The 15,606-nt window shown below is 30.2% G+C and overlaps 1 protein-coding gene across 1 annotated transcript in view; it reads right to left on the minus strand.

The window, feature by feature from the left end:
- Window positions 1–5,408: 5,408 nt before the first annotated feature.
- Window positions 5,409–15,606, minus strand: part of LOC111696490 (rho GTPase-activating protein 6) — a 38,913-nt gene continuing 28,715 nt past the window's right edge. Inside the window, exons 18-28 of the mRNA XM_023466099.1 lie at window positions 15,361–15,430; window positions 14,735–14,771; window positions 14,128–14,207; window positions 13,961–14,056; window positions 12,851–12,925; window positions 10,382–10,465; window positions 9,552–9,641; window positions 8,605–8,785; window positions 6,630–7,082; window positions 5,951–6,341; window positions 5,409–5,739 (exon numbers count right to left, since the gene is read on the minus strand). Coding sequence (XP_023321867.1) covers window positions 5,633–5,739; window positions 5,951–6,341; window positions 6,630–7,082; window positions 8,605–8,785; window positions 9,552–9,641; window positions 10,382–10,465; window positions 12,851–12,925; window positions 13,961–14,056; window positions 14,128–14,207; window positions 14,735–14,771; window positions 15,361–15,430 — 1,664 coding nt within the window. The 3' untranslated portion in view covers window positions 5,409–5,632. The remainder of the gene's footprint in view (window positions 5,740–5,950; window positions 6,342–6,629; window positions 7,083–8,604; window positions 8,786–9,551; window positions 9,642–10,381; window positions 10,466–12,850; window positions 12,926–13,960; window positions 14,057–14,127; window positions 14,208–14,734; window positions 14,772–15,360; window positions 15,431–15,606) is intronic.

A 15,606-nucleotide genomic window follows, 5' to 3' on the forward strand; every position in this document is an offset into this window, starting at 1 on the left:
AGTTAGGTTCATTGGAGATAAATGATATTGAGCAAACATTTAACTACTCATGGCTTGCATCCTCACAATCCAAATTGAGTTAAGTTCATTGGATGGATATGATATTGAGCTAACATTTAACTACTCAGCTTGTATCCTCACAAACCTAATTGAGTTAAGTTCATGGGATAGATATGATATTGAGCTAACATTTAACTACTCAGCTTGTATCCTCACAAATTGAGTTAAGTTCATTGGATGGATATGATATTGAGCTAACATTTAACTACTCAGCTTGTATCCTCACAAACCTAATTGAGTTAAGTTCATGGGATAGATATGATATTGAGCTAACATTTAACTACTCAGCTTGTATCCTCACAACCCTAATTGAGTTATGTTCATTGGATAGATATGATGTTGAGGTAACATTTACCTTCTCAGCTTATTTAAACAATCCTAATCAGGTTCTATATTCATTCAAGATACATTGTTACGTTTATGAATTTAAGCATTACCGCAGGATAAAATTTAATCATATGATCTGACATAAATTGTATCATCCCTATATTAGTTATCAGTAAGGGTATCTGCTATACAATTTTGTGCCCTACGGCCTTATTTTATTTATTCAAATTATGAAAAACTGCGTCGAAATATCAGATAAGATACAAATTTACAATAAACTATTATTTTTCACAATTAACTAAAAAATATATTTTATCTTTTTTTGCTCGTGATAATCTATTCAGTTTAAGTTGCTTAATACAATAAACCAAATTGATTTTTGCATGCCACCAAGCGGTGAGAAAATACAACTTGAAGATGGTTTTTAAATTTCGTGGATTTTATTAAAATATTTGGTTCATTTGTAAAGCTATTATCGAATCATATTCGTTTTGCAATATTCTAGATTTAAGCTATTGTTTGAATCAAAAATAATTATAGAGAGAGTTTAATAATTTAAACATGAATAAAATGTACAATAGTTATTATCTCTGATAAAATTTTACTTTGATTGCCCCTAATATTTATAAAATTGCCCACAAAAAATATAAATTCTTGAATGAAGGTAACAAACTTGAATTTGGATCTATATATTTTACAGAACCTGTAATCCATATAAGCTCAGTCAAGTTTTTATCTGTCATTAAAACTAAATCAATCTTTACCCATTATGATTTCTGTGCAATGCTTCCAAAAAGATACATTTAGGAAGAAAGGGGACAAGGGTTGTAACGAGGGAGAAGGAAAAAAGGGGAAAGGTTGTTGGGGGGTTGGGGATAAATAAAGCTACGTAGATTTATAAACTATATGTTTGTAAATAAAGCTACGTAGATTTATAAACTATATTTTTGTAAATAAAGCTACGTAGATTTATAAACTATATTTTTGTAAATAAAGCTACGTAGATTTATAAACTATATTTTTGTAAATAAAGCTACCTAGATTTATAAACTATATTTCTGAAAAGCCCTTTAAAATGGAAATAGAAACACGTATCACTATACTGAAGGATTCATTCATACTCCGGATTCATCCTTACTCCAGAAGTGATACTTACGCAAGGATTCATCATTATTCCAGAATTCATCCTTGATCCAGGATTCATCCTTAACCCAGGATTCATCCTCACTCCAAGATTCTTTCTTACCCCAGGATTCTTCTCCGCTCCAAGATTCTTTCTTACTCCAGGATTCTTTATTACTCCGGGATTCATTCTTACTCCGGAGTAAGGATAAATTCTGGAGTAAGGATGAATCCTGGAGTAAGGATTAATCCTGGAGTACAATTGAATCCTGGAGTAACTTTCTTTGCAAAATATATAAACAATTTTGAGTTAAACCAATAGTTTCAACGTAGCAATGTCAATCCCTTTAGAACTAGATGATGAACGATGAAGACGTTGATAATGGTATGTCGAATTATATGTTAAAACAAATTATGCTAACCTTAAAGTATGTTGAATCAATGGAGGTTCTATAGTATAGTTGAATTGGTTTAAAAATTACAACAATATAAGCGTCCATTTGTTAGCATCTGGCTATGTAACAGGAGAAAAGTTAAATATTTTATCAGAAATAAAGCATGTGTTCGTTTATCAAAATTTCATATATTTGTATATTATTGTGGCGGCGTAGTGGCGGAAGACGAGACTTCTGAGGAGTTTTGAACCTAAGATCTAGACGCGGCAAGATGAGCAACTTCCGGCCACGTCACCTATCTACCTATTAAATATTTTACGTTCTTAGAAATTTAAGTATATAAAGTTAGTAATAAAGTAATTATTTAACCAGGCGTTTTGTTAAATTGAGCGTAGCTAAATTATATTAGATAAATGTTTAATTTGATTTACATTTATAAAAATGAGCGTTGTTGCCGCGGAAATTCAGATGCGTAGAGACTAGACTATGCCAATTCAGATGCGTAGAGACTAGACTATGACCATTTTTTAACAATGACCCAAAAGTAATGCCACACCAGCGAAAGTAATGTCTATCTCCATTTAAAAGATATTTTAAAAAAAAACCTTTCAGTGTTTAGATTTTTGTATTCGCCTACTTGAGTTGAACATTTTTAACAACACTAATTTCATGCATAGAATAGAAAGAACAACAAATTTAGAATAATCAGTCTAACTACTAGCAAAAAATGAAGTATTAAGTTTCACTAATTATTTCTAGCATTGTATGTGGCATATTTATAGATTTATTTTCGAAACTGAGGAGCAATAAAGAAAGCTTTAAAAATATTGTACACCATAGGGCTACAGAAGTCAATATGATGTTATTTCTAAGAAATAAACGATTTAATGTTAACATTTTTATTTCTGATTACAAATTAAGGTTTTGGAGATTACCAATTTAGGAGCGCGCAAGCTGCAAAACACGTTTGGGAGGGGGTGATTACTAATTGAGGACCTCTGTACTCCCCCCCCCTTGGCAAAACGGCTGGACCAATTAGCTGTCATTTTCTTGAGAGAACCCATGTGTACCGTATAACCCTAGGTGTAACATTGGCTAAACAATTTTAAATTTTCTTTCTCAATTATCATTTTTTTTCTTAAACCAAATATTTTCTTTTCGAACCGATTTTTTTAAAAAATACACAAGCAACATCGGGCACTACAGCTAGTTTTAAATATATTGTTTTTTAAAACAAAATTAAATGTATATGGGAAAGATTGATAAATTTAAAATAAAAATCTCCTTTTTTACAATTGAAATAAATATGAAATATATATTTTATCATCATGATTTACAAACAATATACCACTATAAATATTAAATAATCAAATTTAATAAAAAAGTATAAACTAAGTCTTTTAGATCTAATGTCAAGTCAAGGAAATATTTAATCCTGTCTTAAAATATTTTTGCATTGGTGTACGAAATAATACAAGTTATTTAAAGGGTATAGAAAAGGGGGGGTTCTGAAATCATTAGAGGCTAAAAAATGTATATACAATACAGCTGCTAAAGCATATTGACAAAAATCACAAAAATATATGTTTTTCCAAGAAAAAAAATTTAGAATAAAATAATTCTTGAAGGGACAGACCGGCTGTGTAAGGTACAGGGTGTCCTAATAAACATGGGAATTGAGAAACGACTTGAAAGTCGTCTTTGATTTCTGATATTTACTGCATGAAAAAGAAAGTAAAAAAAGGAGGCTGTACGTCTGACAAGATTTTTATAAAGTGGTCTACCTTTCTTGTAACTTAAAAATTGACAAAGATATTAGATATTAAGACAATTTTGATTTATTAAATAAATTGAAACTTTTACAAATTTCGCAAAATTTTCGTCAAATTTAAAGATACAAAAATGGTAGACCCAAATTTTGAAAATCTCAAGTCCAGGTGTTTTCGATAATAGATGTCTAAGCTGGAATACTGGAATAATTGTGTTCATGAAAAAATGCTGCATGTAACGAAGATGATTAAAAAGTTGTCACTGAATTCCCATGTTTATTGGGACACCCTGTAGTTAAATTGAGTATGCAGTGTTGTGGACAAATTCTTTAGGATTCATTTGAGACCTATAAAACGTTTCCACGATGTATAATTACTGAGTTTGAGCGCAAAGTCGACGTTCAACATCATGAATTTTCACAATTTGTCTTTTAAAATGATCAAATAACGAGGACGAAAAATAAAGTAAAAATTATACAGTAATCTAATTTGATGTTTAGGAACATATTTCTGAACAGAAATTTGTCAATAAATTATTGTTAGAATCAATTATTTCTTTTTCATCATTATATTGAATTTCTTATTTTCTATGAATTTGTTCGCAGATTTATACAAATTCTTCAAATGTCATCTTTTCAATGAAAATTCCAGTAAATCTGTAGAAAATATTTTTGAATTATCAGAGATTACAGAAACTAATAATTGAATAAGATTACTTATTTTCGATGATAAGATTACTTTTTATTTTCTCAACCTGTTCCTAATTAACTAATTAGTTTACTGTAGAATTTTGTTTACTTTTTTTGTCTTTGTTATTTAATAATTAAAAAAAAAAAAAAATTCTTGAACGTATCCTCCCAAAAATTCGATTTTGAACGTCGACTTTGTGCTCAAACTCAGGACTTACAGATATTTAAAAAGTTTTATATGTCTCAAATGAATCCTAAAGAATTGGTCTACACAACTACATACTCAGTTCAACTACCTTACATAGCCGGTCTGCCCCTTTAAACTGAAGATATTTTTGCCTGCCAAAGTGTTTTTTTGTACAGCATCAAGTTTTTTGTGTTTGATTTTAACACTAACATTCAGCATAGAGAGAGGCCAATTCTTTAAGAATGAATTTTCATGTGATTTGTAAGAATTCATTTTTTCACAAAATTATATAAAAAATTATTACTAAATATACTGATCAAAGTAAAAAAGTAAATTGTGAACATGAATATCCTGTTATTTTTATAAACCATCAGTAAAAGCCCTCTAATATCAAAGCTCTGCCCCGAAAACATATTCTTTTTTTTTGAAAATAACCTTTCTTAAAGTTTTTTTAATTATCTGAGAAATTTTTCTAAGAAAAATTTTTATTCAAATAATCAAATAACCTGGTCTGTCAGTAATTTATAATATTCAATCTGCATTTAAGTATTTGGTAATCTTCAGTCTACATCTAAGTATTTGGTAATCTTCAGTCTGTATCTAAGTATTTGGTAATTTGCAGTCTGTTTCAGAGTATTTGGTAACCTTCAGTCTACATCTAAGTATTTGGTAATCTCCAGTCTACATCTATTTATTTTGCAATCTTCAGTCTGTATCTAAGTATTTGATAATCTTCAGTTTACGTCTAAGTATTTGGTAATCTTCAGTCTACATCTATGTATTTGGTAATCTCCAGTCTACATCTAAGTATTTGGTAATCTTCATTCTGTATTTAAGTATTTGGTAATCTTCAGTCTACATCTAAATATTTGGTAATATTCAGTCTACATCTAAGTATTTGGTAATCTTCAGTCTACATCTAAGTATTTGGTAATTCTCCAGTCTGCATCTATGTATTTGATAATCTTCAGTCTACATCTAAGTATTTGGTAATCTTCATTCTACATCTAAGTATTTGGTAATCTTCAGTCTACATCTATGTATTTTGTAATCTTTAGTCTACATCTAAGTATTTGGTAATCTTTAGTCAGTATCTAAATATCTACTGCTTGTTTTCTGCCACCGCTTGTAGCTTGCCCGTTCAGTGACCTGCCCGGCTACTGCTACAGATACGGCTGCATCAGGTTCATCTGAAAAATTACCAACATTTAGAATTTAAATATTTATTATTTAAAATTGTTAACTATTTCTTGCCGCATTGAAAGAACTTTTTAGAATCAGCCAACAAGCTGACTTGATTTTTTTTACAAATTGGCAAACATCTTAAATGGCCTAAGAAAAATGAATAATTTTTTGAATTAAATGATTTACAAATTTTTCATAGTTAGCTCAAATTTGTACCTGTAGGTATCTGAGAACTAGAACCTAGGTTTTGCTTAGACCTTGATTTTCGTAGTGGTGGATCTTGTACTGAGGGAAGTGGATCTCCTCTTACATCTGGAAGTTCTGTTGTTGGATGTCGTGAATCTGTGTAGCGTCGTCTAATATATTTCTTAACCTCCCGCCCACTGCCAGCAGTGAGGTTATCAGCTGAGGACCGTTCAACCTCGTTGATCAAGCGGTCAAGATTATCTGTCTTTGATCTCATGTCATAGCTAAATGCAGAGAGTACTGAAGGACGGGATCCATTGGACTCCGGAGGTAGGCTTAAACTAGAGGATGCAAGATTTTCATCCTTTAACCTTCGAAGCCCTAGAGGATTGGGACTGTGGCCTCTATCGGCAGAAGACACCTGAAATAATAAAGATAAGGCAATGTCAAACTTCAGTAACATCAAATTTTGCATGGGTTCTGGTATTGGGTTTAAGCATAAACTCTATATAGTTACAAGATTAATTGCATGAGATTCAGTCGAGTTTAGTCAATGTTTAAAGTTACAAATAGAAAATGTGTTCCAAAATTTTAAAATGTTGTGCTAGTTTTTGACAAGATTCTGCACTTAATTGGTGCATAATAATTTGACAAATATGACAAATATATGAATTTTAAAGACATTTTCTGTGAAGGGATTTCAACATACCTGAATATCTGGAATTGGTTCATTAACCAAAGTTTGAACTGAATCTGCCGGCGAAGGTTTGTTCCGTATAGGAACCGGTTTTAGGACTAGGGACACATCCTGCCCCTGTCCCCGGCCCCTAGAATCCAGGTAGTGTGTCTCTACTTCAACTTCAGCACGTGTTAAATTACGCTTCTCTGGCGTAGGAGTCACTGACATAGGTGATGGTGGCCCACTGAACACAGCGGGCTCCAATAAGACCAAACCTGGGGACATGGGGTTGCTGGGTGTACTGGACCCTGATCCAAAGAAAACAGGATCACTAGGTGATACACCACGGCTTGAGTATACTATGGAATCAGTGTTTTGAGATCCAGCGCTCCGTATTGTTGGAATATGAATCTCACAAGAGAGAACTTTTCCCTCGCCATCATGGCTGAGACGGCGCAGAACAACTCGTTTTCCCAGAACACCCTGTAACATAAATAAATAAATTTCTTTGATTTTACATCTGATATTTTCATCAAGCCAAGGAAGGGTAGCTTAAAAAGTTTAAAGAATAACTATGCATTTATCCAGAAATCATAAACCTATTCAGCAGCGGTGTCTAAATTCTTTGTGTCTAAGCTGATTGATCCTGTCTCAAAATTTGATTTAAATACTTCTTTAGCTGTCTAGATCTCTGTTACAATATGTCATCTTAGATCTATATCATCTTTACCTTTATTTAAAATGCAAAGACTTCAACATTTAAGTTTTCTAAGATAGAAATCTAGTCGTTGAGAGGAAAACTGATCAAACGTACTTATCCATGCATCTTTTAATATATCTATCAATTCATCCATATTTCCACTTATTTATTAGTTCATCCATATTTCCATCCATCTATTAATTCATCCATGTTTCCATAAATCTACCAATTCATTCATATTTCATCCATCTATCACAATTCATCCATATTTCCATCTTTCTATCAATTCATCCATATTTCATCTATCAATTAGTTCATCCATATTTCCATCTATCTATCAATTCATCCATATTTCCATATTTCCATCTATTTATCAATTCATCCATATTTCAATCCATTTATTAGTTCATCCCTATTTTATCTATCTATCAATTAATCAAAATTTCCACCCATTTATCAATTCATTTATATTTTATCTATCTATCAATTAATCAAATTTCCATCCATCTATCTATCAAGTCATCCACATTTCATCTATCTAGCAATTCATCCACATTTCATCTATCTATAAATTCATCCACATTTCATCTATCTAGCAATTCATCCACATTTCATCTATCTATCAATTCATCGATATTTCATCTATCTAGCAATTCATCCATATTTCATCTATCTAGCAATTCATCCATAATTCATCTATCTATCAATTCATCCATATTTCATCTATCTATCAATTCATCAATATTTCATCTATCTAGCAATTCATCCATATTTCATCTATCTAGCAATTCATCCATAATTCATCTATCTATCAATTCATCCATATTTCATCTATCTATCAATTCATCAATATTTCAACTATCTATTAATTAATTTCTACTTTACCATCCTAATTCTATTTTCAACTATCTAATTCTAAAATTCTAATTTATATTTTTATTATCTATTATAATTTAGCCACTTTTTTTATTTTTCAATCATTTCACCCATGAATAAATTTATCTTAAGAAATCAACAAAATTTTATCATTTAAGTTAGTTAAAGGTAGACTAGGATTTGACAATAATTGAAGCTGACATTGATTTAAAAATGTTATTTCTAGATCAAAAAGTACATCTCTAAATACAGCCTACAAGCTGCACTGGTAGAAACATGGACACTATTTTCCCGGGAAAAAATGTAATACAAATAGTTAACATATACAGGGTTAGCCACAAAGGATACGACTTTAAAGACGACTTTAAACTCATAATATTCTGGTCCCATGGTTGGATTAAATATCTGCCTTAACATATAATCTTTTACCTTTTGCCTTCTCTCCTCTTCCTCACATGGTTCTTGACCTCCTGGGTCAGATTGACCGGCCTGACCACCCTGGCCCTGGAGCCCGGTCACATTAATCTTAAGTGTACCGGTCACTATACCCTGCTTATCACATTGGGACCCGCGGGCAGGTGGCATAATCACAGATTCAGAAGATGGAGTTCTGAAAAACATTATTATTATTGTTGTTGCCACTTTTGCTTTCACTACTGGAGTTTACTGGTTGAATTTGAACATATTTAATTATGATTTTAAAGGAGAAACATTATAGTAATAATTACACCAACTGAAATGATTACACTTCAGTGTACAGTACACTGATGTGCCCTGTACACTGTACAGCGTACACTGTAATTCGTAATTTATAGTAGTCTTCGTAGTGTATTTTTTACTTCACAGTGTACTGTAAATTGAAAACTGTACTGTTTATTAGACTGTGTACTGTATTATGCACTGTACTGCATTGTACACTGTACTGTACTGTACACTTGTACTGTATTGTACACTGTAATGTATTATACGCTGTACTGTATTATACACTGTACTGTATTATACACTGTACAGTATTGTACACTTCTAATGTATTGTACACTTGTACTGTATTGTACAGTGTATTTTATTATACACTGTACTTTATTATACACTGTACTGTATTGAACACTTGTACTGTATTGTATAGTGTACTGTATTGTACAGTTTACTGTATTTTACAGTGTACTGATTATACACTGTACTTTATTAAACACTGTACTGTATTGTACACTTGTACTGTATTATGCACTTGTTCTGTATTGTACAGAGTACTGTATTATACTGTGTGATTGTACTATATTGCAACTGTACTTTCCTTAAAGTATACACTATGGAGTCTGCATTCAATTGTACTGTATATGGTATACTGCACTATGTATTGTATTAGAGTATTGTACCTCATAGAACTGGTTGATTGACTCTTATCTCTCTTCTTATTAAACCATTTGGTTTCTCCAGATTCAGAACTATCAGACTTTTCACGGAACCTAATAGCACACAAGTTTATATTTTAAGATTTATGATATTAAAATTACGGTTTTCTATATAAAAATTGTACCAATTTTATTTTAGCACTTTTAAAAGAATCTATGTGAGAAAGTCGCCGGAAAAAAAGTTTCTGGAAAAAAACCTGGAAATAAAAACTTTGGAAAAAAATCCCACTTTTCTGAAGTCCTAGGACAAAATGTCCCTGGAAATAAAGTCCTGAGTTTTAGATTCATGGGAATTTTCCCCCCTAAAATGACATGGGGCTGCCAATAAAGTCTCAGGAAATAAGATCCCAGGAATTAAAATCCTGAAGTAAAAAGTCCTAAGTCTTGTGAAAATGTCTGAGACGTCTTTATAAAAAGGACTTCTTTTCTAAGCATCTGCATATTGAATAAATCCACGAATGTTTTTATATCAATTGCCCCTTTTTATGCATTCTCTACTAAAGAGGACTGTTTTTCCGGGAACAGTTTTGTATAAAATCATACTGGAACCAGAAAATAAGACCTAGAAAATAAAGTCTTAAAGTAGTAGGGTAGGACTTTATTTCCAAACACTTTTTAATTCAAGGACTTTTTTCCACAGGACTTTTTTAGTGCCAAAATTATGGACTTTATTTCCGAAAAAAAATCTTAAACTTTTTTTGGAACAAAAAAGTTCAAGATTTTTAAAAATTTGAATCAAGTATTTCGGCCAGGGGGAGCTAACTAATGCCCCCCCCCCCATCACTAATTAGTACCTAAACCAGCTGCCTCCTTTCTCCTGTGTTTCCTCGGACCCTCTTCTTCTGGCTCTACCTCGTTCCTCCTCTTTGCGTCGCAACCTTCACAAAACATGATTTTTAAATATTAAAACATCTCTTGGAATATTTATTTTCAAGTTGTTCACTTTTCATTCAAGAAAATGTTGATAGTGACCTTTTTTATTTTTGACTGGGATTCAGTTCGGTAACGAAAACAACACATAATTTTCCTTCAAAAAAGTTTTATTTGGTTGAAATTAATGCTATAAATGTTTTTTCTCTCTCGCATAGTTTTTTTTAAAATTTGTATTAAGTAGCTATTTTTTAAGAATATACTAGTGTACACTAAAAAGCTGAATGTGCTTGTGTACACTAAAAAAGCTGAATGTACTCATGTACACTAAAAAAGCTGAATGTACTCATGTACACTAAAAAAAGCTGAATGTACTCGTGTACACTAAAAAAAGCTGAATGTACTCATGTACACTAAAAAAAGATTAATGTACTCGTGTACACTAAAAAAAAAGCTGAATGTAATCATGTACACTAAAAAAGCTGAATGTACCAGTGTACACTAAAAAAGCTGAATGTACTCGTGTACACAAAAAAAAGCTGAATATACTTGTGTACACTAAAAAGGCTGAATGTACTCGTGTACACTAAAAAAAGCTGAATGTACTCGTGTACACTAAAAAAAGCAAAAAAAGCTGAATGTACTCTTTTACGCTAAAAAAGCTGAATGTACACTAAAAAAGCTAAATGTACTATAGTGTACACTAAACAAAGCTGAATGTACTCGTGTACACTAAAATCAGCTGAATGTACTTATGTACACTAAAAAAGCTGAAAGTACTTGTATACACTAAAAGAAGCAGAATGTAATCATGTGCACTAAAAAAAGCTGAATGTACTCGTGTACACTGAAAAAAGCGGAATGTACTTATGTACACTAAAAAAAGCTAAATGTACTCATGTACACTGAAAAAAGCGGAATGTACTCATATACACTAAACTGTTTATCCCATAAATTTTTATTCCTGCTTAAAAATCATTCTAAACAATGTAAAACTTTCTTTCACAAGTGAAAGTGAAAATCTGTAAATTTTCTGTTTTGATATTTATGAACAGCAAAATTTTACTAGAAAACATTAAATTACTATTTAGGCTGTAATTAGAAAATGAAAGTCACGTAGATCAAATTGTTTGTGTCTAGTAAAGTAAACTTTTTTAAAGTAAGTTTAAGTATTTTAGTTTAGGAATGAACCCCAGAATGCGTTGAAAGTCTACAACTACTTAGTGGCCCAATTATCACGTGACGAGACAGAAATTTTCAAATTTTACAGATGTCGGAATTTTCTAACTTTTTAGATTATTCCAAAAAATATTTTAGTCTCTTAATATATCATTTTAATTATTTTATTTGTTAATGTAAATGTTTTTTTTGTAAGATTTCAATTAATATAGGCCACCAAATCGACTTAAAGGACGATCCTAATCTCTTTTTAAAAATTTGAATTAATTTTCAGCCATAAGTTTATTTTTAGACAGTGAGTCAACTAAAAAAAGCAATTTTACAGTTGCAGGAAACCCTTACACTAAACAAATATGCTCCACACTTGTCTCTTTGTAAATATAAAAATTGTAAATTGATTTTAAAATCAAATTTTTCTTAAACTCTTCGATTTATGCCAAAAATTGAAGTTATCGTCTCAATTACCTCGATTGCAAATTTTGCAAAATCCTCGAATTTCTGATTGGAATTTACAGTGTACACTGTACAGTTCAAACTGATCCAGCTGAACGCAGTCAGCTGATATATATTGTGTAGTGTGTGTAGTGCAAATATTTGTGGAATTTCAAGAAAATAAGTCATATTTTTTCTAGAAATTCAATGTTTTAAATATAGATCAGTAAAAAAACATTCAAGCCTAATTTTTCGACTATTCTATAGATACATTAATCAAACACCTTTTTCGACTATTCTATAGATACATTAATCAAACACCTTTTTCGACTATTCTATAGATACATTAATCAAACACCTTTTTCGACTATTCTATAGATACATTAAACCTTTTTCGAATTTTTTTCTTTATTGTAAATTGTTTTTCTAGTTTTACAAAATAGAAAGATATGATTTCTAATTTATGAATTTTGTCGATAATAATAATATTATTGAAATGTTTCTAAAACAAAAAAATGATATTTTTTATTTATTAAGTCGATTTTTTGTATTTAAGAAGTTATGTTAAAATAAAAAATGTAATGTGTAAGTCAGTTTTTTAAATTTTTTTTAATAGTAATAAATTGTGAAAGTGTGAAAATGTTCAATTACGTTTCAAAAACAAATTGTTTAAAAAATATATTGTTGATTTAAAATATCAAAGCTGTTTTCTATAAACTAGTCAGATACCAGTTCCTATTCTATTCTAATTTTTCTAATTTTTTCTATTCTATTCTTTTTACCTTTCTTCCTCCTCTACTTCTCCTCCACTTCCCTCCAGTTCAAAGATTGGATGAATATCACTTTTTGATAATTTTCTACAAATATTAATCTTTCTAGCCATCGTCTTAATTTTCCTTGGCCTACTTCATATCTCAACCATAATCTTTTTAAAAATAACCTATCCTTAGCATTAAATAAAATTTTCTTTAGAGATTTAATCAGAAAAGTAGAAAAATCAATGTCTTTAAATTTCTTTGTTTGACTTTTTTCAAACATAAAAAATATTAAAAGCAGAAAATTATCAGAAGCATAAAAATTTGATGTCAATGCTGTGCAAAAATGTTATTTCATTGTTATCTGTGAAGCAAAGCTAGCTGGGGGTTAGGAGCAATAGTTATACATCCCAAAAGATAGAAATTAAAAAATGGTGTTGCATTGGGTACAATTTTATTTTATTTAGTATCTCTAAATATTACTCGAGAAAAGTTTTTAAAAAAGAATTTCTTTTGAAAAAGAATGTCCAACATTTTTAAAAAGTTTCTGTAGAAAATATTTTTAAAATTCAGTTCATCTTTACTATATTTGAAGTAAAAATATAAGTGAAATTTAAATTTTCTCACTTTTTAGGATTTTTTTGTTAACATTTCAAAATGTCTTTACTTAAACTATTGCCCCCGTTTAACGATTTCTTACTGGAGGCAAACTGTACGCATGTACAGGCGAGTGTACATGCTGTGCACTAGTACTCAAACAACAATACATCTACAGATAATTCTACATTAAAAATGGCAAACCTAGAAAAAGTTAAAACAATATTTTTACTCTCAAAATACCTTAAAAGTTCACTAACTACTATTACTTACAAGAAAACAAATCATATACATAACTACAGTGGATGGAAATTTAAACTTAACCAAAAAAATCCACGTTGATTTGAGTAACAAAAAAGGTTTTTATGAAATTACAAATCTTATTAATTAATATGAAATAGTTTATTCGTCTTCTTATTCCTCTTTTTTTATCACTTCCCGATAAAAGAACAAAAATAACAAAAATGGCGTTTTAAATGATGTTTTTGGCGCCAAAACTGCAGAGTGTACACTTTATGTACAGATGTACACTAAACTCACCTATCGTTATGCTCTGCTATATGTGGATCATTAGGACCGAGTAATCTTGGTTCAGGCATGTCATAAATCAGGTGACCATCAAACAAATCAACATACCTAGATAAAAATCTCAATTTTACCAGTGGTTCAAAAATATCTTAAAATTTGTAAGGAAAAGAGAATATTACTCGTCTCCATTGATGATTGCTCTTCGTCGGAGCTGATAATCCATTGCCTCTGGAACCTCTTCATTCATTTTCAGGTACAGCTAGAACAAATATATATATAAATATAACTATAAACCAAAAATCAGAACAGCTTCTCAGTTTTCATATTTATTAATACAAATTGTTTCAGATCTCTCGATCCTCATCAGTCAATAAACATGATTCATATTTAATATAGATATATATATATATATATATATATATATACATATGTATATTTATTCTAACTGTACAGGTACAGCTATAGAAATAAAAGCTTCGCTACGACTAAAATTATATTTATATACTTTACTTAGCTGTCTGATTGTTACTTTGTTTGTATCTAATAAAAAAATCTATGAATTTGCCTCCAACAATTTAATTGTATGTTTGAAAAGTTCCGGCAATATTCGATAAAAAAACTAAAAAATCTGCAAAATCTATAGTGTTGTTTCTGTAAAATGAGAAAAATTGGATACAGAAAAAGTAACACTTAAAGGCAAACACGATTATAAGGAAGTGGGGCGCGAAGCGCCATAAAAGTTTGCTTAAATATATCAGTTTATTTCCAAATATGTAAATATTTGACCTCGTGTAATTCCTCTGAAGTTAACTCAAACAACTCTCTAAACAATTATTCATATAAATTAAAATACAGTGCAGTCGGCGATAATATCACTACAATGAAAATGGATTTTTATTAATAGTTAATAATTAAAAAATTAAAAGTAAACAAAGAGAAATTCTTAATTGACAACTTTTCTTTGTTTAAGTGCTTCTGCTGTTTGATAACCTCAGTAAAAAACAAAATTAAAATAGACTGTAGTCTTCATTGTATTGATAAAATAGGAATTCCAGTGAAACAATTTTATTGCATTAAACTACAACCTGAATGTAGGGAGTATGGGTATAAAATAGTAATACCCTCTCTTTTAAACAAGTTTGGTCCATAAAAGGAAGTAAAGTTAAAAGGTCCAATAAAGCAAAATACCATCTTTCTTGAAAAATATTGTTTTATGAAACTGAAAAACTGTCATGGCATTGGTACAATTTAAAATTTTTCTATTTTAAAACAATTTTATTGCCTCTTGTATGAAAAAAAAACTGTAGGGGTTCAAAATAGAAATTTCTCTCTAAAAAACTATATCCTAATAGTATTCAAACTGTAAAACTGTTTCACGAAAAAACCAAAGTGTGAAGTAATTGCTGACTAACCTATTGTAATCTATTAAACTTCTGACAATGTTAATGGTTTCAGTTCTTTCTGCAGCTTTGGCCGGGTTCTCTGGAATAATTCACATTTTTTATTTCTTTATTTCATTATTTTTATTTGATTATTTTAAGTTTGAGTTTTTGTTTTATTTTTACTTGCAGAATAATTCTTCCTCCATCTTTTAAAAGTTTAGGGGATCTAAATAATATTCTTTTAAAATTAAATTTTTTTTATTACAGTGGTCGTCA

Source organism: Eurytemora carolleeae, unplaced genomic scaffold (genome assembly GCF_000591075.1).
Source record: "Eurytemora carolleeae unplaced genomic scaffold, Eaff_2.0 scaffold199, whole genome shotgun sequence".
NCBI lineage: Eukaryota > Metazoa > Arthropoda > Copepoda > Calanoida > Temoridae > Eurytemora > Eurytemora carolleeae.